This window comes from Poecile atricapillus, chromosome 39, assembly GCF_030490865.1.
Source record: "Poecile atricapillus isolate bPoeAtr1 chromosome 39, bPoeAtr1.hap1, whole genome shotgun sequence".
NCBI lineage: Eukaryota > Metazoa > Chordata > Aves > Passeriformes > Paridae > Poecile > Poecile atricapillus.
The window spans coordinates 270,306-297,760 of NC_081287.1; the positions used below are offsets into that span (position 1 = coordinate 270,306).

The window sequence follows — 27,455 nt, forward strand, 5'->3', positions numbered from 1 at the left end:
GTGTTTTTGTGGTGTTTAGGGTGTTTTTAGGGTGTTTTTGGGGTGTTTTTTGGGGTTTTTAGGGTGTTTTTGGGGTGTTTTTAGGGTATTTTTGGGGATTTTAGGGTATTTTTGGGGTGTTTTGGTGGTGTTTAGGGTGTTTTTGGGGTGTTTTGGGGGTTTTTAGGGTGTTTTTGGGGTATTTTGGGTGTTTTTGGGTGTTCTGGTGGCGGCACTCACGCTGGGGGAGGTGCGGGGCCGCTTTGATGCCCTCGGGGTGGCCCTTGGGGGGCTCCTGGCGCAGGGGGGGGCTGAAGGTCTCGGTTCGGATCACGGGCGAGTGCAGCTTCTCCTCCTTCCCCCCCCCCAGCGGCTGCGACTGCACCACCGAGGCCGCTCGCAATTCCTGCAGAAACTCGGGATCAGGATCCGTCCCCAAATCCCAGCCCCACTCCTGATCCTGATCCTGATCCTGATCCTGATCCTGACACCGCTCGCAATTCCTGCTGTGGAAATTTGGGATCAGGATCCATCCCCAAATCCCGACCCCACTCCTGATCCTGATCCTGATCCTGACACCGCTCGCAATTCCTGCCATGGAAATCCGGGATCAGGATCCGTCCCCAAATCCCAGCCCCACTCCTGATCCTGACCCTGATCCTGATCCTGATCCTGACACCGCTCGCAATTCCTGCGGAAACTCGGGATCAGGATCCGTCCCCAAATCCCAGCCCCACTCCTGATCCTGATCCTGATCCCGATCCCAAGGCCGCTCGCAATTCCTGCTGTGGAAATCCGGGATCAGCTTCGGCCCCAAATCCCGACCCCACTCCTGATCCTGATCCTGATCCTGATCCTGACACCGCTCGCAATTCCTGCCGTGGAAATCCGGGATCAGCTTCGGCCCCAAATCCCAGCCCCGATCCCGATCCTGACACCGCTCGCAATTCCTGCTGTGGAAATTTGGGATCAGGATCCATCCCCAAATCCCAGCCCCGATCCTGACCCTGATCCCGAGGCTGCTTCCAGTTCCTGTGGAAATTCGGGATCAGGTTCGGCCCCAAAATCCTGACCCCAATCCTGACCCTGCTCACAATTCCTGCCGTGGAAATCTGGGACTGGGATCCGTCACAAAATCCTGATCCTGATCCTGACCCCAATCCTGTCCCTGACACCGTCCACAATTCCTGCGGGAATTTGGGATCAGGATCCATCCCCAAATCCCAGCCCTGATCCTGATCCTGACCCTGACCCTGACCCTGCTCACAATTCCTGCGGGAATTTGGGATCAGGATCCATCCCCAAATCCCGACCCCAATCCTGATCCTGATCCCAATCCTGATCCTGCTCACAATTCCTCTGGAAATTTGGGATCAGGATCCGTCCCCAAATCCCGACCCCGATCCTGGCGTTCATCCCCTGGGACAGATCCCAGCTCCGGATCCACCTGGAGACCCTGACCTTCCTCTTCCTCCTCTTCCTCCTCCCTGATTCCCAAAACCCCAAATCCCATCTTTTTGTCTGATCCTAAAATCCCTGAAATCCCTGAAATCCTGGTTTTCACCTGATCCTAAACTCCCCAAAATCCCATTTCTCACCTGATCCCAAAACCCTGAAATCCGGCGTTTTTCACCTGATCCCAAACTCCCTGAATTCCCTGATTTTTTCACCTCATCACAAACATCCCAAATCCTGAGTTTTCCTTCACCTGATCCCGAATTCCCGAGTTTTCTTTCACCTGATCCCGAATTCCCGAGTTTTCACCTGATCCCGAATTCCCGAGTTTTCCTTCACCTGATCCCGAATTCCCGAGTTTTTTCACCTGATCCCGAATTCCCGAGCTTTCACCTGTTTTTTTGGCTGGATGTTTTGCTGAGGGGGCGACTGAGGCACGAGGCCCTGGAACGGCGGCATCTGTGGGGAAGGCATCATGAGAGGGGAAGGGGCTTCCCGCAGGTGACCTGCAACAGGTGGGCACCGGTCAGTCAGCGTCGTCACCGCGGCCTCCTGCCCGCCACGGCCCCAAAAACCCCGGGGGGAACTCCAGAAAAACCCCGGGATGGACTCCAAAAGAACCCCAAGATGGACTCCAAAAGAACCATCCAGAGGAACCTCATGATGGTCTCCAAAAGAGCCCTGAGATGGTGTCCAGAAGAACCCTGAGATGGTCTCCAAAGGAACCCTGAGATGGCCCCAAAGATGATCTCCAGAAGAAGCCTGGGGTGGTCTCCAAAACAACCCTGAGAGGGTCTCCAAAGGAACCCTGAGATGGTCTCAAGAAGAACCCTGGGATGGACTCCAGAAGAACCCCAAGATGGTCTCCAAAAGAACCTCAGGATGGCCCCAAAGAAGCCCAAGATGGTCTCCAAAAGAAGCCCAGGATGGTCTCCAGAAAAACCCTGGGATGGCCTCCAGAAGAACCCTGGGATGGTCTCCAAAGGAACCCTGGGATGGCCTCCAGAAGAACCCTGGGATGGCCTCCAGAAGAACCCCGGGATGGCCTCCAGAAGAAGCCTGGGATGGCCTCCAGAAGAACCCCGGGATGGCCTCCAGAAGAAGCCCAAGATGACTCCAGAAGAACACCGGGATGATCTCCAGAAGAACCCTGGGATGGCCTCCAGAAGAACCCTGGGATGGCCTCCAGAAGAACCCTGGGATGGCCTCCAGAAGATCCCTGGGATGATCTCCAGAAGAACCCTGGGATGATCTCCAGAAGAACCCTGGGATGGACTCCAGAAGAAGCCCAAGATGTCCCCAAGGGATCCTGAGATGGCCCCAAAGAAGCCAAGGGTGGTCCCAAGGGACCCCGGGATGTCCCCAAGGGACTTCAAGCGGCTCCTGTGGCACTGGGATGTCCCCAGGAGATCCCAAAAGGACCTCAAAGAGCCCTGGGATGTCCTCGAGGGATCCTGAGCACCCTGCCCTGCCCTGGGACACTCCTGAGATCCTGAACACCTCAAAATCCTCGAGGCCTGGAGATCCTCGATGTCCTCAATAAAACCCGAGACCCTCGAGGTCGTAGGGAACTGGAGATCCTCGAGATCCTCCAGAGCTTTCAGAGCTGAGGATCCCCAAAAGGTGGAGATCCCCAAAAGGTGGAGGTCCCCAAAAGGTGGAGATCCCCAAAAGGTGGAGATCCCCAAAAGCTGGAGATGCCCAAAAGCTGAGGATCCCCAAAAGGTGGAGGTCCTCAAGAACGCAAGAGCCTCAACACCTGGAGATCCTCAACACCTGGAGATCCTCGAGATCTCAGAGGTCCTGAGATGCCCAAAACCCGAATATCCTGGAAAACTGGAGATCCTCGAGATCCTCCATTACTCAAGAGCCCCAAAACCTGGAGACCCTCAACATCTGGAGACCCTCAACATCTGGAGATCCTCAACACCTGGAGACCCTCAACATCTGGAGACCCTCAACATCTGGAGACCCTCAACAGCTGGAGACCCTCAACATCTGGAGACCCTCAACACCTGGAGACCCTCAACATCTGGAGACCCTCAACACACCTGGAGACCCTCAAGAACCTGGAGACCCTCAACACCCTCAAATTCCCAGAGATCCCTGACGGGCTGAGCCCTTCCCGAGTGATTTGATCCCACCCTTCCCAATTTCTCCATCCATCCATCCATAGATTCCATCCATGAATTCCACTCATCCATGAATTCCATCCATGAATTCCATCCATCCACCCATGGATTCCATCCATCCATAGATTCCATCAATGGGTTCCATCCATGGGTTCCATCCATGAATTCCCTGGATTCCATCCATCCATCCATGAATTCCATCCATCCACCCATGGATTCCACTCATCCATGGGTTCCACTCATCCATGGGTTCCATCCATGAATTCCATCCACTCATCCATGAATTCCATCCCTGGATTCCATCCATCCATCCATGAATTCCATCCATCCATGGGTTCCATCCATGGGTTCCATCCATGAATTCCATCCATGAATTCCAGTCATCCATGAATTCCATCCATCCATCCATGGGTTCCATCCATCCATTCATGAATTCCACTCATCCATGAATTCCATCCATCCATGAATTCCATCCATGAATTCCACCCATGAATTCCATCCACAGGTTCCCCCCCCGGGTTCCACCCCCCCGTGCGTTGTCGGTGCTGGCTCCGGTGTCTCACCGGTGCCGTAGGGGTCTGGTTTGTGGTGCCGCGGTGACGGGTGGTGCTGGATGACCTGCTGCGCCTTGGCCGGCGCCGGCTGCGGCTGCGGCTGCGCCGGCTGCGGCTGCGGCGGCTGCGGGGGCGGCGGCTGCGGCTGCGGCGGCGCCGGGGGCTGCGCCAGGTGCGTCGGGAAGGGCAGGGGCTGCAGGTGCAGCGGGCGCGGCGGCGGCTGCAGCGGCTGCACCGCGGGATGCGCCGGCGGCGGCGGCAGCGCCGGGGGAGGCGGCGGCGGCTGCGGCTGCGGCGCCGGCTGCGACTGGACCTTCACTGAAGGGAGAAGCGGAGTCTGCGGCTGCACTTTCTGCAGCTGCTGCAGGTACAGCTGCATCTGGCTGGTGCTCAGGGGGAGGTTGTGGTGCGGCGGCGGCGGCACCGGCGGCGGCACCGGCGGCGGCACCGGCGGCGGCACCGGCGGCTCCTCGTCCTCCAGCAGCACCTGCGGCGGCTGCGGCAGCGGCGGCTGCGGGAGCAGCGGCTGCGGCGGCGGCTGCGGCGGCGGCGGCAGCGCCGGGGACACGGCCGGCGGCCGCGGCGGCTTCGGGGGCAGCGCCGCCGCGCGGTTGCTGGGCCTCGAGGGCTGCTGAGGCAGAGCGTTGTGCAAAGCTGCGGGACACGGACACGGACGGCGTCACCGGCGTCACCGGCGGCACCGGGGGCAGATCCCGGGAGGAGCCGCCGGTGACGCCGCCGCAGCTCCCGGGGGCTGCTCCGTCCCCTCCGACCCCGCCCGGCACCGGCATCGCCCTCCCGGCTCCTGGGACGTCCCAACCAGACCGTGGTGGAATCCCAGTTCTTTACCCGTTCCCAAACCCCATTTTCTGACCCATTCCCAAACCCAAACCCCATTTCCCACCTGCTCCCAAACCCAAATCCCAGTTTTTTCACCCATTCCCAAACCCAAACCCCGTTCTCCACCCGCTCCCAAACTCAAATCCCATTTTTTCCCCCACTCCCGTTCCCACACCCCGTTCCCCACCCATTCCCAAACCTGAATCCCATTTTTTTACCCATTCCCAAACCCAAATCCCAGTTTCTTTGACCCATTCCCAAACCCAAATCCCATTTTTTACCCATTCCCAAACCCAAATCCCAGTTTTTTTTACCCACTCCCAAACCCAAATCCCAGGTTTTTTTACCCATTCCCAAACCCAAATCCCAGTTTTTTCCCCCCATCCCCAAACCCAAATCCCAGTTTTTTTCCCCCATCCCCAAACCCAAATCCCAGTTTTTCTGACCTATTCCCAAACCCAAATCCCAGTTTTTTACCCATTCCCAAACCCAAATCCCAGTTTTTTCCCCCCATCCCCAAACCCAAATCCCATTTTTTTCCCCCATTCCCAAACCCAAATCCCAGTTTTTTTGACCCATCCCCAAACCCAAATCCCAGTTTTTTTCTGCCATTCCCAAACCCAAATCCCAGTTTTTTTTCCCCCATCCCCAAACCCAAATCCCACTTTTCTGCCCCATTCCCCGCTCACCTGGAGGAGACACCACGTGCTGGTTGAGGTGGGGAGGGGTTCCGTGCTCGGCGGCGGGCGCCAGGTGCGCCGGGGCCAGCTCGGCCTGGGGCAGGTGCAGGATGGGCTGCCCGAAATGGGCCATGGTGTCGAACATGGTGCCCGGCAGGGGATGCTCCAGCACCGGCACCGGCGCGGGGACGAAGGGCGGCGGCGGCGGCGACGCCTTGAGGGGCGCGGCGGGCGGCGGGACGGGCGGCGGCGGCGGCTGCAGCGCCGGCGGGACGGGCTGGGGCGGCGCCGGAGGGGGCTGCGGCGGCGCCGGCGCCGCTTGGTGGTGGTGGTGGTGGTGCTGGGGGGAGAGGAGGCAGGAATTGGGGTTTGGGGGGCGGGAATGGGGTCTTGGGGGGCAGCAGGGTGTGCTGGTGGGGCACCAAAACGGGGTTTTGGGCATCAAAAATGGGGTTTTGGGCATTAAAAATGGGGTTTTGGGCATTAAAATGATCTATTGGGGCACCAAAACGGGGTTTTGGGCATTAAAAATGGGATTCTGGGCATTAAAATGATCTCTTGGGGCACCAAAACGGGGTTTTGGGCATTAAAAATGGGGTTTTGGGCATTAAAAATGGGGTTTTGGTCACCAAAATGGGGTTTTGAGCATCAAAAATGGGATTTTGGGCATTAAAACAGGGTTTTGGTCACCCCAATGACCTCTTGGGTCACCCAGGTGTGGTTTTGGCCACCAAAGCGACCTCCAGGGCCATCAGAATGGCTCTGGGTCATCAAAAAATCTCTGAGATCATCAAAATGTTCTGCTGAGCCACCAAAAGGCTCTTCTGGGTCACCAAAAAATGGCTTTGGTCACCTGAGTGACCGATCCAACCCCATTAATGGATCCAATCCCACCCCAATCCATGGATCCAACCCCAATCCATGGATCCAATCCTACCCCAAATCCATGGATCCAACCCCAATCCATGGATCCAATCCCACCCCAATTAATGGATCCAATCCCAATCCATGGATCCAATCCCACCCCAATTAATGGATCCAATCCCACCCCAATGAATGGATCCAACCCCAATCCATGGATCCAATCCCACCCCAAATCCACGGATCCCACCCCAATCCATGGACCCAATCCCACCCCGTGGTTCCCACCCAAACCCACGGATCCCATCCCAATCCCAATCCCATTTTTACCTTTTTCTGCTCCCGCCCCGAGTGCCCTTTTTTCTTCAATTTTGGCGCCATTTCTGCCAAAAAAACAAAGAGGGAAAAAGAAAAAAAGAATTATTTTGGGAAAGGCTCCGGAAAAACCCGACCGGGAACGGGGCTGGGATTCCCCAGGGGCGGGGCTGGAATTCCCCAGGGATTTCCGGGATTGGGAATCGGGGATTTTTGTCGCCAAAAAAAAACCGAGGGAGGATTGTTGGGAAAGGATCCAAGAGCCAAGGAAATCCCGGGATTCAGCAGGACAGGACGGGGTTTCCCGGGAATGTCGCCGCTCCGGAGGCAGAACCTCGGCGCAATCCATCGCCGGTGCCGGATCCCAGCGGGAACTGAATTCCCGGGAGGAGATTCCAAGGATTCCAACCCAAATTCCAGCGCCGGCTGTCGGTCCCGCAAGGGTTATCCCGGATTTTGGGAGATCCCACAAGTCCATCCCCGGTTTTTGGTGTCCCAGCTGGGAGATCCAGGAGGATCCTCCCGGATTCCGGAGATCCCAACCCTCATCGCCGGCGTCGGAATTGCGTTCCCAGGAGATCCCAAGGATTCCGGCCCCAGGATGATCCCGAATTCCGCTGTCGGCTCCCGCTCGGAATCCGGACGTCCACGTGGAGATTCCAAGGATTTCAAGCCCAGGATGATCCCAAATTCCTCCTCCGGTGCTCGATGCCGGTCGGAATCGCGTTCCCAGAAGGATCATCCCGGATTCCCAAAGATGATCCCGACTTTCCTTCCCAGCTCTTGGCTCCCGGTCGGAATCGCGAGGTCCAGAAGGAAATTCCAGGCATTTCCCACCCAAGGACGATCCCGAAATTCCATCTCCGGCTCCTGGATCCCAGTCGGAATCGCGTTCCCAGCAGGATCATCCCAAATTCCGGACATCCCAAGCCCTGGATGAAGCTCCGGATCCACGGGGATAAAATCCGGGATTCACGGAAAAGTCACTTCCAGGTGGTTTTTTAGGGAAAAAAGCTCAAATCCAGCGTGGCCGCGTGGCTTTCTGGGATTTTTCCCAAAATTTCCCCGAAATCCTGATTTTATTCCCACCCAAAGAGCGAAACGGATCCGAATTCCCACGTCCCGGGGTAAAATTCCATGGAAAAAAGTGGAATTTTGGAGTCCTTTTATGGCTTTTATTATTTCAAAGCATCCAAAGATCCCAAATCCACCCGGTGCCGTAAAATAAAAAGGGATTTATCCCTAAAATCCCATTTTCCCCATGTTTTTAATCCATAAAATCCTATTCCCTCCATCTTTATATCCAAAAAAATCCCATTTTCCCCATAAAATCACATTTCCTCCATCTTTCCTCCGTAAAATCCCATTCTCTCCATCCTCATCCATAAAATCCCAGCTGCTCCATCTTTTTTCTCCATGAAATCCCATTTTTACAACAACATCCCATTTCCTCCAGTTTTTAAATCCAGAAAATCCTTTTTTTTTCCTCCATAAAATCCCTTCCTATCTCTTTTTTCTCCATAAATTCCTCTTTCCTCCATCCTTTCCCTCCACAAAAATCACATTTTCTCCACCACGTCCCATCCCCTCACAGCATTCCCGACGCTTCCATCGAGGCACAAATCCCGTTTTCCCAAAGGAAAAATCCCAACCAATCAACCCCGTCCAACCCAAACCTCCCCCGGCGTCGCTCCAAGGAACAGAAAAACAGGGAAAAAAATAAATTCCGATAAAAACCACGGGATGGGGTCAGGGAATTGCAGAGGCTCCCCCAAAGAAGAATGGACGGCGGAGGCAGGAATGAAATCGAGTTTATTTGTCCGGAGAAGGTCGGGAAAGGCGGGAAGCGCTAACCTGAGTCCGACTCGTCGCTGTCGGAGGAGCTCGACTCGCTGCTGGATTCCGACTCCGACGAGGAGAAGCCCTTGAGCTTGGAGGAGCCGGCCAGGACGTCGAGCTTCTCTGCCGGGAAAAGCGGGAGCGTCACCGCGGGGGCCAACGGCCACGGGCGCAACGGGGACGGCCTCAACTCAACCCCAACGGCCCCAACTGGGTCATTCCAAACTCAACTGGGTCAAACTGGGTCATCCCAAACTCAACTGGGTCATCCCAAACCAAACTGGATCATCCTAAACTCAACTGGGTCATTCCAATCTCAACTGGGTCATCTCAAACTCAACTGGGTCAAACTGGGTCATCCCAAACCCAACTGGGTCATCCTAAACCCAACTGGGTCATCCTAAACCCAACTGGGTCATCCTAAACCCAACTGGATCATCCTAAACTCAACTGGGTCATCCTAAACTCAACTGGGTCATCCTAAACTCAACTGGGTCATCCTAAACCCAACTGGGTCAAACTGGATCATCCTAAACCCAACTGGGTCATCCCAAACCCAACGGAGTCATCCCAAACCAAACTGGGTCATCCTAAACCCAACTGGGTCATTCCAATCTCAACTGGGTCATCCCAAACCCAACTGGGTCATCCTAAACTCAGCTGGGTCATCTTAAACCCAACTGGGTCATCTCAAAATCAACTGGGTCATCCTAAACCCAACTGGGTCATCCTAAACTCAACTGGGTCAAACTGGGTCATCTCAAACTCAACTGGGTCATCCCAAACCCAACTGGGTCATCTCAAACCCAACTGGCTCAAACTGGGTCATCCCAAACCCAACTGGATCATCCTAAACCAAACTGGGTCATCTCAGAGTCAACTGGATCATCCTAAACTCAACTGGGTCATTCCAATCTCAACTGGGTCAAACTGGGTCATCCTAAACCCAACTGGGTCACCCCAAACCCAACTGGGTCATTCCAATCTCAACTGGGTCATCCTAAACTCAACTGGATCGTCCCAAACCAAACTGGATCATCCCAAACCCAACTGGGTCATCCTAAACCCAACTGGGTCATCCTAAACCCAACTGGGTCATCCCAACTGTTTTGTCACAAACCCCTGTTTAATAATTCAAACCATTAAAAATTTAAATTAAAATCGTTAATTATTACAAATGAAAGCGGAACGGCAGCGGCCGCCATCTTGAATCTGCCGCCATCTTGGCCAGGCGAGAAAAAAAACCCCAAAACCTCCAAAACCTCCCCAAAAACCCAACCTGGGGAACAACCCGGGAAAATCCAGCCGGGAATCCCCAAATTCCCGGCCCTGGGAAGTACCTGGGGGTTTCCTCTTCTTGCGCAGGCAGGAAGTGACGTAACGCTCCAGCTCGCGCAGCGTCGACGGCTTCAGCGTCTCGAAGTCGATCTCGATCTCGTCGGGGTTGGAGTTCTTGAGCGACGGCTCCCGGGACTGGATGATGTGCACGACCCTGCCCAGCTTCTCCCCGGGCAGTTTGTTGATGTCCAGGCTCAGCTGCCGCTTCTCCTCGTACGACATCGGCTTGCACTTCTCCTCCTCCTCCGACTCGTAGGCGGGCGCGGCTTTGCTGGGCTTCACCGGCGCCGCCGGCTCCTTCTTGCTGCTCGTGGCACCAGGAAATGGTGTTTTAATTTAAACCTGGCCTAAAACTGACCCTAAACCCAGCCCAAACCCAAACCCAGAGCTTCACCGGCGCCGCCGGCTCCTTCTTGCTGCTCATGGCACCAGGAAATGCAATGTTAGACCTAATCCTGACCCTAAACCTGGCCTAAACCTGCCCCTAAACCCACGGGAGCTGCTGGGCTTCACCGGCTCAAACTGCTCCTGGACACCCCAAACTGCTCCTGGACACCCCAAACTGAGCTCAAACTGCTCCTGACAACCCAAACCTGAGCTTAATCTACTCCTGGACACCCCAAACTGCTCCTGGCCAGTCCAAACTGAGCTCAAACTGCTCCTGGACACCCCAAACTGCTCCTAGACACCCCAAACTGCTCCTGGACACCCCAAACTGCTCCTGGACACCCCAAACTGAGCTCAAACTGCTCCTGGACACCCCAAACTGAGCTCAAACTGCTCCTGGACACCCCAAACTCAGCTCAAACTGCTCCTGGACACCCCAAACTCAGCTCAAAGTGCTCCTGGACACCCCAAACTGAGCTCAAACTGCTCCTGGACACCCCAAACTGAGCTCAAAGTGCTCCTGGACACCCCAAACCTGAGCTTAATCTGCTCCTGGACAGCCAAAGCTCATTACCAGCCCGATTAATTAACAGCAAGCGTTAACGAGCGAAGGGGACACGCCCAGGCTGCCCCAGGGAGTGCTGGAAGGGCTCACCTGGAGGTGCTGCTGTTGCTGTTGCTCTTCTTGGCCTTCTTGGGCGGCGGCTCCTTGGCTTTGCTCTTCTTGGCGTCCTCCAGCTCCTCCTTCTTTTTGTGCTTCTCCTTCTTCTTCTCCTTCTTGTCCTTCTCCTTCTTCTTTGGTTTGTTCTGCTGGGGCTGGGACAGCGCCGCCAGCTGCTCGTGCACGGCCTTGAGCTGCGGGAGCGGCAACGTTGGCACCGGCACCGCCGGGAGCTTCTCCAGCCTGGGCTGAGCCCAACCTGGGCTGAGACCACCTTGGGCTGAGCCCAACCTTCTGAACCCACCTTGGGCTGAGACCACCCTGGGCTGAGCCCACCTTGGGCTGAGCCCAACCTTGGGCTGAGACCAACCTTGGGCTGAGACCACCTTGGGCTGAGACCACCTTGGGCTGAGACCAACCTTGGGCTGAGCCCAACCTTGGGCTGAGACCAACCTTGGGCTGAGACCACCCTGGGCTGAGACCACCCTGGGCTGAGCTCAACCTTCTGAACCCACCTTGGACTGAACCCACCCTGGGCTGAGCCCAACCTTGGGCTGAGACCAACCTTGGGCTGAACCCAACCTGGGCTGAGCCCAACCTGGGCTGAGACCAACCTTGGGCTGAGACCAACCTTGGGCTGAGCCCAACCTGCTGAGACCACCCTGGGCTGAGCCCAACCTTCTGAACCCACCCTGGGCTGAGACCACCTTGGGCTGAGACCACCCTGGGCTGAGACCACCCTGGGCTGAGACCAACCTTGGGCTGAGACCACCTTGGGCTGAGACCACCTTGGGCTGAGCCCAACCTGCTGAGACCACCTTGGGCTGAGACTACCTTGGGCTGAGACCAACCTTGGGCTGAGACCAACCTTCTGAACCCACCCTGGGCTGAGACCACCTTGGGCTGAGCTCAACCTTGGGCTGAGACCACCCTGGGCTGAGACCACCCTGGGCTGAGCCCACCCTGGGCTGAGACCACCTGGTCACTGTCACCTCCAATGGTTCCATGGGCACCTCAGGGGTCACCATACCCAACCCACAACTGACCTCACCTGGTCATTGTCACCTCTGGGGACACCAAACCCAACCCACAACTGACCTCACCTGGTCATTGTCACCTCTGGGGACACCAAACCCAACCATGGCTGACCCCACCTGCTCACTGAGTTTTGGGTCACCCAACCCAACAACTTTGGGTCAACCAAGTCAATGATTCTCGGTTAAAACTCAACAATTTTAGGTCAACAAAGCAAACGGTTTCCAGTCAACCTGAGCACCTTGGGCCAACAAACCAAACCAAACAATTCCATTTCCACAAACCCAACAACTCCAGCTCAACAAACCCAAAGAATTGGGGTGGACGAACCCAGCTGCTTTCAATTAAATCCCAACGATCTGGGGTGGACAAACTCAGCTGTTTCCAGTTAAATCCCAATTTCAGGCTGACAAGCCCAGGTGTTTCCAATTAAATCCCAACGATTTCAGGCTGACAAATCCAGGCATTTCCAGTTAAATCCCAATTTTGGGCTGACAAACCCAGCTGCTTCCAATTAAATCCAACGATTTTGGGTGACAAACTCAGCTGTTTCCAGTTAAATCTCAATCTCAGGCTGACAAACCCAGCTGTTTTCAATTAAATCCCAATTTCAGGCTGACAAACCCAGGTGTTTTCAATTAAATCCCAACGATTTCAGGCTGACAAACTCAGCCATTTTCAGTTAAATCCAACGGTTTGGGGTGGTCAAACCCAGCTGTTTTCAATTAAATCCCAATGATTTGGGGTGGAGAAGCTCAGGTGTTCTCAATTAAATCCAACGATTTTGGGTGACAAACCCAGGTGTTTTCAATTAAATCCCAATTTTAGGCTGACAAACCCAGCTGTTTCCACTTAAATCCAACGATTTCAGGCTGACAAACTCAGCCATTTTCAGTTAAATCCAACAGTTTGGGGTGGTCAAACTCAGGTGTTTTCAATTAAATCCCAATTTCAGGGTGACAAACTCAGGTGTTTTCAATTAAATCCAACGATTTTAGGTCAACAAACTCAGCCATTTTCAGTTAAATCCAACGGTTTGGGGTGGTCAAACTCAGGTGTTTTCAATTAAATCCCAATGATTTGGGGTGGAGAAGCCCAGGTGTTTTCAATTAAATCCAACGATTTTGGGTGACAAATCCAACAATTTTCAGTTAAATCCAACGGTTTTAGGCGGACAAACACAGGTGTTTTCAATTAAATCCCAATGATTTTGGGTGACGAACCCAACCATTTTCAGTTAAATCCAACGGTTTGGGGTGACAAACCCAGCTGTTTTCAATTAAATCTCAATTTCACTCAATTTCAGGCTGACAAACCCAGCTGCTCCCAATTAAACCCCAATGATTTGGGGTGGACAAACCCAACTGTTCTGGATCAATAAATCAGGGATTTCAGGGTGACAAATCCAACCATTCCCAGTTCAACCCCAACCACTCCCAGTTAAACCCCATGGATTCCATGGTGACAAACCCATTTCCAGTTCAATCCCAATCATCTCACAGTGCCAACCCCAACCATTTCCAGTTAACCCCCATGGATTTCAGCCTGACAACCCCAACCATTCCCAGTTCAACCCCATGGATTCCATGGTGCCAACCCCAACCATTTCCAGTTAAATCCCAACAATCTCATGGTGACAACCCCAACCATTCCCAGTTAAACCCCATGAATTTCAGCCTGACAACCCCAACCATTCCCAGTTAAACCCCATGGATTCCATGGTGCCAACCCCAACCATTCCCAGTTAAACCCCATGGATTTAATGGTGCCAACCCCAACCATTCCCAGTTCAATCCCAACCATTCCCAGTTCAATCCCACCGATTTCAGCCTGACAACCCCAACCATTCCCAGTTAACCCCCATGGATTCCATGGTGCCAACCCAACCATTCCCAGTTAACCCCCATGGATTCCATGGTGCCAACCCAACCATTCCCAGTTCAATCCCAACCATTCCCAGTTAACCCCCATGAATTTCAGCCTGACAACCCCAACCATTCCCAGTTAACCCCCATGGATTTCAGCCTGACAAACCCAACCATTCCCAGTTAACCCCCATGGATTTTGTCCCCTCTGGAGGTGACACTCCCCGCGCGGTGCCCGGGGCCGTACCTGCTCCTGGAGCTCGGCCAGGCGCTGCGCCCGCTCCTCCTCGGAGTCGTCGGAGGAGCTGTCGCTGTCGGAGGAGCTGTCGCTGCTGCTGTCGCTGGACGAGGCCGGGGCCACCTTGGTTGGGGGCGGCACCACCACGGGGGACGAGGCGGGAACCACCGGCTCCTCCGGCTCGTCCGGCATCTTGGCAAAGCGCATCTCGAACACGTCCTGCAACGACACGGCACCAACCGGGAGTGACGGCGGCGCCGGCGCCGCGCCGGGGACCATGCGGGGCTGGGGGGGTTCACACCAGGGGTCAGCGCGTGGACACGGGGGGGTCCTGGAACCCTGGAGCTTCTTGGAATTCTGATCCTCACCAAGGTGGATTTGGGAAAAAATTCCTGGGATTTTTGGTTGAAAGATGCAGCTTTCAGGTTTTTGGGATCTTCTGGGTCCTCTTGGAATTCTGATCCTCCCCAAGGTGGACTTGGGAGAAAATTCCTGGGGTTTTTGGTTGAAAGATGCGGCTTTCAGGTTCTTGAGATCTTGGAATTCTGATCCTCCCCAGGGTGGATTTGGGAAAAAATTCCTGGGGTTTTTGGTTGAAAGATGCAGCTTTCAGGTTCTTGAGATCTTGGAATTCTGATCCTCACCAAGGTGGATTTGGGAAAAAATTCCTGGGGTTTTTGAAAGATGCAGCTTTCAGGTTTTTGAATCTTCTGGATCTTCCTGGAATTCTGATGCTTCCCAAAGTGGATTTGGGAGAAAATTCCTGGGATTTTTCTTTAAAAGATGCAGCTTTCAGGTTCATGGGATCTTCTGGATCTTCTTGGAATTCTGATCCTCCCCAAAGTGGATTTGGGAGAAAATTTCTGGGATTCTTCTTTGAAAGACACGGCTTTCAGGTTCTTGAGATCTTCTGGATCTTCTTGGAATTCTGATGCTCCCCAAAGTGCATTTGGGAGAAAATTCCTGGGGTTTTTGTTTGAAAGATGCAGCTTTCAGGTTCTTGAGATCTTCTGGATCCTCTTGGAATTCTGATCCTCACCAAGGTGGATTTGGGAGAAAATTCCTGGGGTTTTTGGTTGAAAGATGCAGCTTTCAGGTTCTTGAGATCTTCTGGATCTTCCTGGATCGCCTTCAGGTGGTTTGATGATGTTTGAGGTGCCACCATGGGTTCCCACTGGAGATCCCAACCATCTCCAAGGGGTTTTGGGGGGAGATTCGGAGGATTTGCTCCTTTAAAAAATGCATTTTCCAGGTTTTTGAGCTCTTCTGGATCTTCCTGGATCACCTTCCCTTGACCCCGTGGTTCTCTGGGTCTTCTCCAGCCTTAATTCCACCATGGATTCACAGCCCTCCCTCCTCTCCATCCACTCCAGGGGTTTTCACTCATTTTCCAGGATTTTCCCTCCTTTCTGAAGGATTTCAATGCCTTTTGGAAGGATTTCCACTCCCCAGAAACTCCATCAAAAATCCACCAAAAAGTTTCCTGGATTCTCCTAAATTCACCCCAAAACCCAAATTCCCTCAGCATCCCCTGCCTGATTTTCCTTCAAATTTCCTGGATTTGCTGCTGCTTTTCCCAGGATTTTCTTTCCCAAGAGTTTTTTTTCCCAGCTCCGGCACAGCCAGCGCTGATTTTTCCGTCTCCAAAATTCCAAGGATTTGTTCCCACACTTGAAGGATTTTCCCCACCTGGATTTTTGCTCTTTCACGCGGATTTGAGATCAAATTGTTCTAAAAAAAATCCAATTAATTTCTCTGGAAAACGAGGCCAAGGCCAAAAAAATCCAGGAAAAAAAAAATATCAGGATTTCAGAGAATAAACACCTGGAATTCCGGATGTGGGGAGCGCCAGAGAAATATTAAATAAAACCCAGCTTAGAAGAAGAAATTCATGAAAACTTGAGAGAAAATGGAAGGAAAATCAAGAAGAAATTGCATAAAAACGGAAAAATGGGAAATAAAACTAAAAAGGAGGAAACTGGGAGGAAGCCGAGCTCGTTTCCTTCGCTGCCACAACACAAACGCCCCTTTTTATATTTTGTTTTTTTTTTTCCTGAATCAACATTTTCCCAGGGTTATCCCGAGACTTTTTACATTTTTTTTTCTGGGAGAATCCTGCTGGAAAAGCGTGGGAATTTCTGGGAATCCTCACCTGCAGCTTGCGGGCCATGGCCACCACCTCGTGGTCGGCGGGGTTGTATTTGTAGCAGTTGGAGAACATCAACCGCACGTCGGCCGCGAATTCCTGAGCGTCCCGGTACTCCCGGCCCTCCAGCTTGGACTGGAACAGGGGAACAGGAAAATCGGGAATTCCGCCGGGATTCCGCCGGGATTCGCCACCGGGGACGGGGTTTTGGGGGTCTTGGGGTGCAAGGATTGGGGTTCAGCCCCGTTTTATCTCCACCAAACCCCATCTCACCTCTGCAGCTTCCCTTCAAACCCCCTGATTTACCCCAAACCCCCGGATTTACCCCAAACCCCCTGATTTACCCCAAATCCCTGGATTTCCCCCAAATCCCAGATTTCCCCAGAATCCCATTTTTTCTCCTCATCTCGTTTACCTTGATGCTGCTGAGGTCCCTTCAAACCCCCCAAATCCCTGGATTTCCCCCCAAATCCCATTTTCCCCCTTACCCCGTTCACCCTGATGGTGCCGAGGTCCCTTCAAACCCCCCCAATTTCCTCCCAAATCCCCCCCAAACCTCCTGATTCCCCCAAATCCCATTTTCCCTCCCTCCTTGATGGTGCTGAGATCCCTTCAAACCCCCCAGAACCCCCAAATTCCCCCCAAACCCCCCCAAATCCTGCTCCCTGCGCACCTTGATGGTGCTGAGGTCCCTCCAAAGCCCCCAAACCCCCCAGATTTCCCCCCAAACCCCCCCAGTTCCCCCTCCCCACCCACCTTGATGGTGCTGAGGTCCCTCCAAAACCCCAAACCCCCCAAATTCCCCCCAAACCCCCCAGATCTCCCCCTCCCTGCCCACCTTGATGGTGCTGAGATCCCTCCAAACCCCCCAGATCTCCCCCAGATTTCCCCCCAAACCCCCCCAGTTCCCCCTCCCCACCCACCTTGATGGTGCTGAGGTCCCTCCAAACCCCCCAGAACCCCCAAACCCCCCCAGTTCCCCCTCCCCACCCACCTTGATGGTGCTGAGATCCCTCCAAACCCCCCAAACCCCCCAGATCTCCCCCCAAACCCCGCTCCCCACCCACCTTGATGGTGCTGAGGTCCATGGGGTGTTTGATGATGTCGCAGTAGTCGTGCAGCCCCAGCGCCTCCACGTCCACGGGTTTGTAGAAGGGCCATGCGTAGGCCGCGTGTTTCTTGGCGAACATCTCCTTGATGATGCCCCCGCAGTACTTGAGCTGCTCCGAGGCCTTGGAGCCGCGGCTCTCGGCCGGGTGCTGCTGCGAGTCCGGGATCTCCTTCTTGGGGGGCTTGACGGGCCGGCCGCTCTCGCGCCGCGGGCCCAGCTTGGTGGCCTTGGGCTCGGCGGGCAGCGAGGAGGAGTCGTGGATGGGGTCCATGGCCGTGGGCGTGGTGGTGTCTGCTTTCCTCTTCACCCCCTTCTTTGTCTGGGAACCGACAGCGGGCTCGGGGTTGGGGTTGCTCTTGGGGTTCTATTTTGGGGTCACTCTTGGGGTTCTGCTCTGGGGTTGGTTTTGGGGTTTCTATTTTGGGGTCACTCTTGGGGTTTTTATTCTGGGGTCACTTGTGGGGTTTTTACTCTGGGGTTGGTCTTGGGGTTTCTATTTTGGGGTCACTCGTGGGGTTCTGCTCTGGGGTTGCTCTTGGGGTTCTATTTTAGGGTCATTCACTGCGGTTTCTGCTCTGGGGTCGGTCTTGGGGGTTCTATTTTGGGGTCACTCATTGGGGTTTCCATTTTGAGGTCACTCACTGGGGTTTCTGCTCTGGGGTCACTCATTGGGTTTCTATTTTGGGATAATTTGTTGGGATTTCCATTCTGGGGTCACTCACTGGGGTTTCCATTCTGGGGTGTGTCCTGCGTTTCTATTTTGGGGTCACTCATCGGGGTTTCCATTTTCAGATCGTTCATTATTGTTTCTATTTTGGGACTGTTCGTTATTGTTTCTATTTTGGGGTCATTTCTGCTCTGGGGTCACTCATTGGGATTTTTATTCTGGGGTCTCTCATTGGGGTTTCCGCTTTTGGATTTCCTACTCTAAACCCCAATCCCCAGCCAGGCTAATTAATCACAGCTAATCAAACGCTGGTCATCATCGTCACCATCAAAAATTATTAATAACGACAACACTGATTGCAATAGGCATGAAATCCTAACCCCCAATTAGGCCAATTAATCACGGCCAATAAAGCCGTAACAATGATAACAACGACATTAAAAATAACTGTAATAATAAGCAGCAATTAATAACAACAGCAATAAACCCTAATCTCGTTAGGCCAGCTAATCACGGCTAACGAAGCCTTAACACCAATTAACAACAATAACAACAATCAATGATTAATAACAAATCCAATCAACCCCGATCCCGTTAGGGGAGGGAATGGCGGCTCACGGAACCGTAACGAGCGGAAAAATAACCGTGATAACGATAACCACGGTAATAATGATAATAAATAATTAATAATTAATAATTAATAATTAATTAATAATTAACGGCTAATTAAGGCGGCCGCCCCGGCTCTCACCTTGACGGGCTGTGCGGGCGTGGGGATGACGGGCGGGTGCGGCGGCAGCGCGGCGGGCGGGGCGGGCGCGGGCGGTGCCGGGGCGGGCGCGGGCGGCGCCGGCGGCACCGCGGGCACGGCCGGCGGCACCGGCGGCAGCTCCGAGCCCACGGCGGCGCCGGGAAAGGCCAAGGGCGGAGCCAGGCCCGGAGCTCCCGGCAGCAGCGGCACCGGGGACGAGGCCGGGGCGGCCGCCGGCAGCGCCGAGGAGCCCGGCTTGGAGGGAACTGCCGGGAACGGAGAGAGAGTCAGCGGGAACGGGGAAAGGGACGGGAAAAGGAGCGGGAAAAGGAGCGGGAATGAGGGGGGAAAAGGGACGGGAAAAGGAGCGGGAATGAGGGGGGAAAAGAGGGAAAAGGGACGGGAAAAGGACCAGGAAAAGGACCAGGAATGAGGGGGGAAAAGGGACGGGAAAAGGGACGGGAATGAGGGGGGAAAAGGGACGGGAAAAGGACCAGGAATGAGGGGGGGAAAAGATGGAAAAGGGACGGGAAAAGGACCAGGAAAAGGACCAGGAATGAGGGGGGAAAAGGAGCGGGAATGAGGGGGGAAAAGAGGGAAAAGGAGCGGGAATGAGGGGGGAAAAGGAGCGGGAATGAGGGGGGAAAAGAGGGAAAAGGGACGGGAAAAGGACCGGGAATGAGGGGGGAAAAGGAGCGGGAATGAGGGGGGAAAAGATGGAAAAGGACCAGGAAAATAGGAGGGAAATGAGGGAAAATAATGGGAAAAAATAGGGGGAGAATATGGGGAAAATGAGGGAAAAAATGGTGAAAGTAGAGGGGAAAATGTAGAAAATACGAGAGGGGATAGAAGGAAAAATATGGAAATAAAAAAGGAAAATATGGAAATAAAGAGAGAAAATATGGAAATAAAGAGGGAAAATACGGAAATAAAGAGAGAAAATATGGAAATAAAAAAGGAAAATATGGAAATAAAGAGGCAAAATATGGAAATAAAAAAGGAAATGAGGGGAAGATGGACAGGAAAGTGTGGGAAATAAAGGGGAGAAATAGGGAGAAAAAGGGGGAAAATAAGGGAAAAAATAAATGAAAATTGGGAGGAAAATGGGAGGGAAAAAGAGGAAAAAGAAGAGAAAACTGAGAGAAAATAAAAGGGGAAAGAAGAAGGAAAAATAAAAAAAATAAAGCAAAATACAGGAAAAATAAAAAGAAGAGCAGGGAAAACATAAGAGAAAATCAGGGGAAAAATAAGGAAAAACGTAATTTGGGGAATTTTTGGGGGGATCTCTTTAAGATTTTTTGGTATTTCGCAAAACTTTTGGGGATTTTTTGGGATTGTTTTTTTTCCCCCCCTCAGAATTTTTCCCAGGAATTTGAGGGGTTTTATTTCCAGATTTTTCATCCAACTTTTTTAAAGAATTCATGTTTTTTCCAGGAATTTTCTTGGAATTTTTCTTTTCCCCCTTGGGAATTTTTTGGGATTTTGGGGTTTAGGGGATTTGGGGATTTTGGGAATTGGGGAATTTGGGATTTTGGGGATTTGGGAATTTTGGGATTTTGGGGATTTGGGATTTTGGGATTTTGGGGATTTGGGAACTTGGGATTTTGGGGAATTTGGGATTTTGAGGATTTGGGAATTTTGGGATTTTGGGGATTTGGGGATTTGGGATTTTGAGGATTTGGGAATTTGGGATTTTGAGGATTTGGGAATTTGGGATTTTGGGGAATTTGGGAATTTAGGAATTTGGGAATTTGGGATCCCCACCTGCCTCCTTGCGGGCGCGGCCCCGGCCCTTGGTCTGGGCGATGACGATTTCCGTCTCCTCCTGCGTCATCTCCGAGATTTTCTGCAGGAAAAGCTTCTCCAGAGCTTCCGCCATCAACACGATGTCGTCCCCTGGCTGCAAAAACGGGGGGAAAAAACGGGAATTTGGGGCTTTCCCAACAGCCTGGAGGAGTGGGGGAATTCTGGGGATGAATTTGGGGTTTTTTACAGGCTGAGGATGGGAAGAGGAGGAGGAGGATGAAGGGGGGGAAAGGGGGAAGTTGAAGGGAAATAGGGAAAAACGGAAGGAATGTAGGGAAAAATAAAGGGAATGGGAAGGAAGGGGAAGAAAAGGCGGGAAAATGGGGAGAAAAGGGGAAAATTGGGGAAAAAGGGAGAAATAGGGAGGAAAAAAGGGGAAAAATATCTGGGGAAAACTAAGAGAAAATAGAGGAAAAAAGGGGTGAAAAAAGGGAGGGAAAGGGGGGAAAAAAATCAGGGAAAAACTCAGGGAAAACAGGGAAAAAAGGAGGAAAATGGGAGGGGAAATTCCCCCCAGAATTCCCAGGAATTTTTCCCGTACCTTGTTGTAGATGTAGCAGTTTGTAAACATGGTGTTGAAATCCTGGATACATTCTTGAGCATTCCAGTAATAATTGTTTTCCAAGCGTTTCTTTATTGTTCCCATATCCATCGGAGTTTTAATTATTTTATAATAATCCTGGGGATTAAAAAAAAAATCGGGAATTTGAGGATTTTAAGGATTTGGGGTCTTTTGGTTCGTTCCTGGATTCATCAGCACCGGGATTGCTCCCTAAAGTGGGAATTTTTTATTAAAATGAGGAAATTTTGTGGAATTTCATCCCAAAGGTACCAAAATCTCCCAATTCTGGATAATTCCTAAAAATTCCAGCCCAAGCACGGGATCATCGTGTTCAACCAGCGGATCAAGTCCAGCTTTGGATCATCAAATCCAAGCCCTGGATCATCAAATGTGATCACTGGATCCAATCCAATCACCAGATCAAATCCAAGCCCTGGATCATCAAATCCGATCCCTGGATCATTAAATCCAACCATTGGATCATCAAAATCCAACCTCTGGATCCAATCCCAGCCCTGGATCATCACATCTGATCATTAGATCCAATCCAACCACTGGATCCAATCCAGCCACTGGATCAAATCCAGCTTTGGATCATCAAATCCAGCCCCTGGATCATCAAATCCAACCTCTGGATCCAATCCAAGCCCTGGATCATCACATCTGATCACTACATCCAATCCAACCTCTGGATCCAATCCAGCTTTGGATCACCAAATCCAACCCCTGGATCATCAAATCCAACCCCTGGATCATCAAATCCAACCTCTGGATCCAATCCAACCTCTGGATCCAACCCCATCAAATCCAGCCCCTGGATCATCAAATCCAACCATTGCATCATCAAATCCAACCTCTGGATCATCAAATCCAACCCCTGGATCCAATCCAAGCCCTGGATCATCACATCTGATCACTGGATCATCAAATCCAACCCCTGGATCAAGTCCAACCATTGGATCAACGCTCCCCGATTCCCACCGTTCCCTGACTCCCAGTGATTCCCCCTGTCCCCAATTCCCGACAATTCCCAACAATTCCCAATGATTCCTGACAGTTCCTGGTGATTCCTGGCTGTTCCTGGAGATTCCTGGCTGTTCCTGGTGATTCCTGGCTGTTCCTGGTGATTCTGGCTGTTCCCCCTGTCCCAATTCCTGGTGATTCCCGACAATTCCCAATGATTCCTGGCTGTTCCTGGTGATTCCTGGCTGTTCCCCCTGTCCCCAATTCCTGGTGATTCCCAGTGATTCCCAGCAGTTCCCGGCGGTTGCCCCTGTCCCCAATTCCTGATGATTCCCGACAATTCCCAGTGGTTGCCCCCGTCCCCAATTCCCGGCATTTCCCGGCATTTCCCGACAATTCCCGGCGGTTCCCCCGTCCCCATTCCCGGCATTTCCCATCATTTCCCGGCTGTTTCCCAGCATTTCCTGGCATTTCCCGGCTGTTTCCCAGCATTTCCTGGCATTTCCCGGCATTTCCCGGCTGTTTCCCGGCTGTTTCCCGGGGCTCACCGGGAGGTTGAGCTTGACGGCGTCCACGGGCTGCTGGAAGGGCCAAGCGAACTGGTGCTTCCAGAGGGTTTTCAGCACCACCTTGAGCAGGTACTGCAGCTGGTTCGTTTGCCGCTTGGGCTTGTTGGGGTTGGACGTCTCCGGCGGCGGCGGATTGGCGCCGATGCCGACGCCGGCCGGGGCCTGGCCGGGCGCGGGCGCCGCCGACGCCTGCGCCGAGTCCAGCGCGTCCGGCAGCACCGGAAGGTTCCGCAGGCGCGTGCCGGGGCCGCTGTCGGCCGCCAGCGCGTTCAGCCCGTTGCATTCCTCGCCAGAGACCCTGCGGGAGAGAATCCAGCCCTTGGAGCCTCCAAAATCCCACTGGATTCCTTCAAAATCCCATTGGATTACCCCAAAATCCCATTGGATTACCCCAAAATCCCATTGCATTCCCTCAAAATCCCATTGGATTACCCCAAAATCCCATTGGATTACCCCCAAAATTCTATTTATTCCCCAAAATCCCATTGGATTACCCCCAAAATCCCATTGGATTACCCCAAAATCCCATTGGATTTCTCCAAAATCCCATTGGATTCCTCCAAAATTCCATTGGATTAATTCAAAATCCCATTGGATTTCTCCAAAATTCCATTGGATTACCCCAAAATCCCATTGGATTACCCCCAAATCCCATTGGATTACCCCCAAATCCCATTGGATTACCCCCAAATCCCACTGGATTCCTCCAAAATCCCATTGGATTATCCCCAAAATCCCATTGGATTACCCCAAAATCCCATTGGATTACCCCAAAATTCCATTGGATTACCCCAAAATTCCATTTATTACCCAAAATCCCATTGGATTACCCCAAAATCCCATTGGATTACCCCCAAAATCCCATTAGATTACCCCAAACTCCCATGGCATTCCTCGCCAGAGACCCTGCGGAAGAGCATCCAGCCCTTGGAGCCTCCAAAATCCCATTGCATTCCCCCAAAATCCCATTTATTCCTCCCAAAATCCCATTGGATTACCCCAAAATCCCATTGGATTACCCCAAAATTCTATTGGATTACCTCAAAATCCCATTTATTCCTCCCAAAATCCCATTGGATTACCCCAAAATCCCATTTTATTCCCCTCAAATCCCATTGCATTCCCTCAAAATTCCCTTTGACTCCCTCAAAATCTTTATTTTATTCCCCCAAATCCCATTTTATTCCCCCAAATCCCATTTTATTCCCCCAAATCCCATTTTTTCCCCCCAAATCCCATTTTCTCCCCCCAAATCCCATTTTATTCCCCCAAATCCCATTTTTTCCCCCAAATCCCATTTTTTCCCTGTGAATTTTGGAGTTTCCCCTCCCCGAGCTCGACCCAGGGTGTTCAGGGAGATCTGGGATGGGAGGGGGAAAATTCGGGAAGAAATTCCGGGAGAAGGGACAAAAAATTCAAGAGGAATTTTCACAGGAAAAACAGCAGAAATTTGGGGAAAAAGGAAGAAATTTGGGGTAATGGGAAGGGCTTTGAGGAAGCGGAAGAAATTTAAGGGAAAAAGGAGCAAAAATTGGGAAAAAGGAGCAGGAATTGGGAAAAAGGAGCAGGAATTTTGACAGAAGGAGCAGGAATTGGGGATAAGGAGCAGGAATTGGGAATAAGGAGCAGGAATTTGGGAATAAAGAGCAGGAATTCAGGGAAAAGGAGCAGGAATTGGGGATAAGGAGCAGGAATTTGGGAATAAGGAGCAGGAATTTGGGAATACAGAGCAGGAATTTGGGAATAAAGAGCAGGAATTTGAGAATAAAGAGCAGAAATTCAGGAATAAGGAGCAGGAATTTGGGAATAAGGAGCAGGAATTGGGAATAAAGAGCAGGAATTTGGGAATAAAGAGCAGGAATTTGGGAATAAGGAGCAGGAATTTGGGAATAAGGAGCAAGAATTGGGGATAAGGAGCAGGAATTTGGGAATAAGGAGCAGGAATTCAGGGATAAAGAGCAGGAATTTGGGAATACAGAGCAGGAATTTTGGCAGCAGGGATTCCTGGTACCTTGTGGGATACATTGCCATGGAATTTCAGCCCGGAAAAGCCGCGGAGTCAGAAGTTGCTTGGCTTGTCCATCTATCCCGGCCCGGCTCCGGGCTCGGCCGCCTCCCGACCCCGACTCTGAGGGAACAAAAACCTCGGGAAGAGCGGGAATTCCCCAAAAAACCCCGAGAACTGCCCTGGATTTATCGGCATCCCCAAAAATCCAGAGATTCCCAAGGAAAAACGAGGATTTGGCAACACAATTTGGGTTTTTCCCGGTTTTTAACCCGTTTTTCCAGCCCCAAATCCACATTCCAAGGAGGGATTTCCGTCTGCTCCGGCTTCAGCTTCGCTTTGGAGGGAAAATCCTGGAATTGCTCCCCCAGGGCCGCAGGAAAAGCCGGAATTTACCTGAATTCCAGGTGCCCCTTCCAGCTGTGGCTCCCTCAGCCTCTGACCTTCATTTTCCAAGCTCCCGTTGGAAAAACCTCTGGAAAAACAACAACAGGAAAAGGGAATTCCCATCAGTTCCTCATTCCAGCCCCAGAATTCCCAATCCTGGCCCCAAAATTCCCAATCCAGGCCCCAAAATTCCCAATCCTGGCCCCAAAATTCCCAACCCTGGCCCCAAAATTCCCAACCCTGGCCCCAAAATTCCCAATCCTGGCCCCAAAATTCCCAACCCTGGCCCCAAAATTCCCAACCCTGGCCCCAAATCCTCAATTCCAGCTTCCAAATTCCCAATTCCAGCCCCCAAAATGCCGGAAAATCTCCCGGAGCTGCCCCAGAGTTGGGATTTAACCCCGGGAATGACCCTGGGCAATTAAAGCCGGCCCTAATTAACCCTTAATTGCCCCCTGGGGCGGGGCTGCGGCTCCAAATCCCAGCCCGGAATTCCGGGGCTGGAAAAATCCTGGAAAACTTCCCCAGATCCGCCCCCCTCCGGAAGGGCCCAAATTCCCGCGGTTCCCTGAGCGATCCCAAATTTCCCCCTGGGATTCCCCAAAGCTCCGATCCCGGAGTTTGGGAGGAGAATTCCCGGGAGGAAAACCCCGAACGCTTCGATCCCGGGAAATCCGGGATGGGAATTCCCAGATTTCCCCCCCCGTCCCAGGCGAAGACGACTCCCAGAATTCCCAAAGGAAAAATCCCGGAATTCCCAGGGAAAGGGGAGGGAAAAGAGGCCAAAAAGGGAAAATTTGGGATCCTCATCCCAAAATTCCAGCCTCCAAATTCCCGGTTTCCCGAGGTTCTTCCCAAAGCCCAGGAGGAGCCGCAGCAGGGAATTCCCAGGCTGGAATTTTCCCTCCAAACGGATTTTTTGGGAATTTTCCACGGAAATCCCTTTTCCCACGGAATCCCGGGGGTTTTCCAGGGAATTTTCCCAATCCAGGGGGATTTTGGGGATTTCTCCTTGGAAAAGCCGGGATTTGGGATGAATCCCGCAGGGAATGGGGAGCTCCAGGCAGGATTCCATCGATTCCATCCCCAAAAATTCCCGTTTTTTCCCCCACTTTTTGTGGAGCTCATCCCAAAATCCCACCCCAATCCCGGATTCCCGCCCTTTTTTTGGGATGAGGATGGATTTTCCCAAACTTTTCTCACTTTTCCCCCCTTTCCCACCCCAGATCCGCCACATTCCGGAGGAATTTGGGATCTGGGGGATCCTCCGGGATGGAATTCCCCGTTCCCTGCCCGACCCTGGGGACGGAAATCCCGGGAAAAGCGGCTCCGCAGGGACAGAATTCCATGGAAAATCCCCCGGATCCTCCCCAAACCCAGGGAATCCCGATCCCAAAATTCCCAGAAATCCCTTGGAATGGGAATGAGGAAGGGGCAGGGCTTGGAATTTCCCTCCCTGCTCCCAGAATAACCCAAAAATCGGGATGGAAAGCCCGGAATTCCATGATCAATCCCTGTTTTCCCTGGAATTCCGGGATTTGGGATCATGGCAGGCAGACTGGAGGAACCCTAGGGATAAAAATCCCGGGAAAATCCCATTTTTCCTCAATTCTGGCCAGGGAATCTCATCCCAAGCTCCACTGGGAATGCAGGGATTCATTCCCAGGCCTGAGGGATCCCAAATTCCCAAAAACCTTGGGAATGATCCTCAAACAACCCCAAAACTTTGGGAAATTATCCTCAAACGACCCCAAAACTTCGGGAATGATCCTCAAACTTTGGGATTGACCCTTAAGAAAACCCAGAAATCTGGGAAAGTTCTTTAAACGACCCCAAAATTTGGGAATGACCCCTAAATATCCCAAACTTTGGAAAGTGATCCTTAAATAACCCCAAAATCTTGGGAATGATCCTCAAATGACCCCAAATTTTGGGAATGATCCTCAAATGACCCCAAATTTTGGGAATGATCCTCAAATGACCCCAAATTTTGGGAAATGAGGCTCAAAATTCCCAGAACTTTCTCAGAAAATCCTCAGAAAGCCCCAAAATTCACTGAGTGACGCTCCAATATTTGACAGACCACGCTCAAAACCCCAAAACTCCAGAAAACATCCTCAAACCACCCCAGAATTCCACAAAAAACCCTCAAACCACCCCAGAATTCCACAAAAAACCCCTCAAAACATCCCAGAATTCCACAAAAAATCCTCAAACCGCCCCAGAATTCCACAAAAAAATCCCCAAACGGCCCCAAAACTCCGAGAGACGCTCGGGAATTCCACAGGTGACGCTGAAACCGCCCCAAA

General features: G+C 52.3%; 1 protein-coding gene and 1 long non-coding RNA gene across 4 annotated transcripts in view; both read right to left on the reverse strand.

Moving 5' to 3' along the window:
* Positions 1-27,455, reverse strand: part of BRD4 (bromodomain containing 4) — a 35,280-nt gene that overhangs the window by 6,041 nt on the left and 1,784 nt on the right. For 2 of the 3 annotated variants that reach the window (XM_058861748.1, XM_058861749.1), the window contains exons 2-18: positions 25,156-25,234; positions 24,766-24,882; positions 22,734-23,052; positions 21,202-21,339; positions 20,619-20,754; positions 18,855-19,120; positions 17,393-17,755; positions 16,332-16,460; positions 14,189-14,398; positions 11,036-11,235; positions 9,996-10,297; positions 8,671-8,778; positions 6,832-6,884; positions 5,650-5,980; positions 4,130-4,774; positions 1,828-1,940; positions 220-385 (exon numbers count right to left, since the gene is read on the reverse strand). In XM_058861748.1, coding sequence (XP_058717731.1) covers positions 220-385; positions 1,828-1,940; positions 4,130-4,774; positions 5,650-5,980; positions 6,832-6,884; positions 8,671-8,778; positions 9,996-10,297; positions 11,036-11,235; positions 14,189-14,398; positions 16,332-16,460; positions 17,393-17,755; positions 18,855-19,120; positions 20,619-20,754; positions 21,202-21,339; positions 22,734-23,052; positions 24,766-24,785 — 3,499 coding nt within the window. In that variant the 5' untranslated portion in view covers positions 24,786-24,882; positions 25,156-25,234. Of the gene's footprint in view, positions 1-219; positions 386-671; positions 762-1,827; positions 1,941-4,129; positions 4,775-5,649; positions 5,981-6,831; positions 6,885-8,670; positions 8,779-9,995; positions 10,298-11,035; positions 11,236-14,188; positions 14,399-16,331; positions 16,461-17,392; positions 17,756-18,854; positions 19,121-20,618; positions 20,755-21,201; positions 21,340-22,733; positions 23,053-24,765; positions 24,883-25,155; positions 25,235-27,455 lie in introns of those variants that run through there. The other variant, XM_058861750.1, reaches the window with a different exon arrangement.
* LOC131591337 (uncharacterized) lies at positions 1,947-3,743 on the reverse strand. The gene is made up of 3 exons (XR_009280325.1): positions 3,486-3,743; positions 3,194-3,432; positions 1,947-3,142 (listed from the first exon to the last, which is right to left on the reverse strand). It is a non-coding gene; the product is annotated as an uncharacterized LOC131591337 (long non-coding RNA).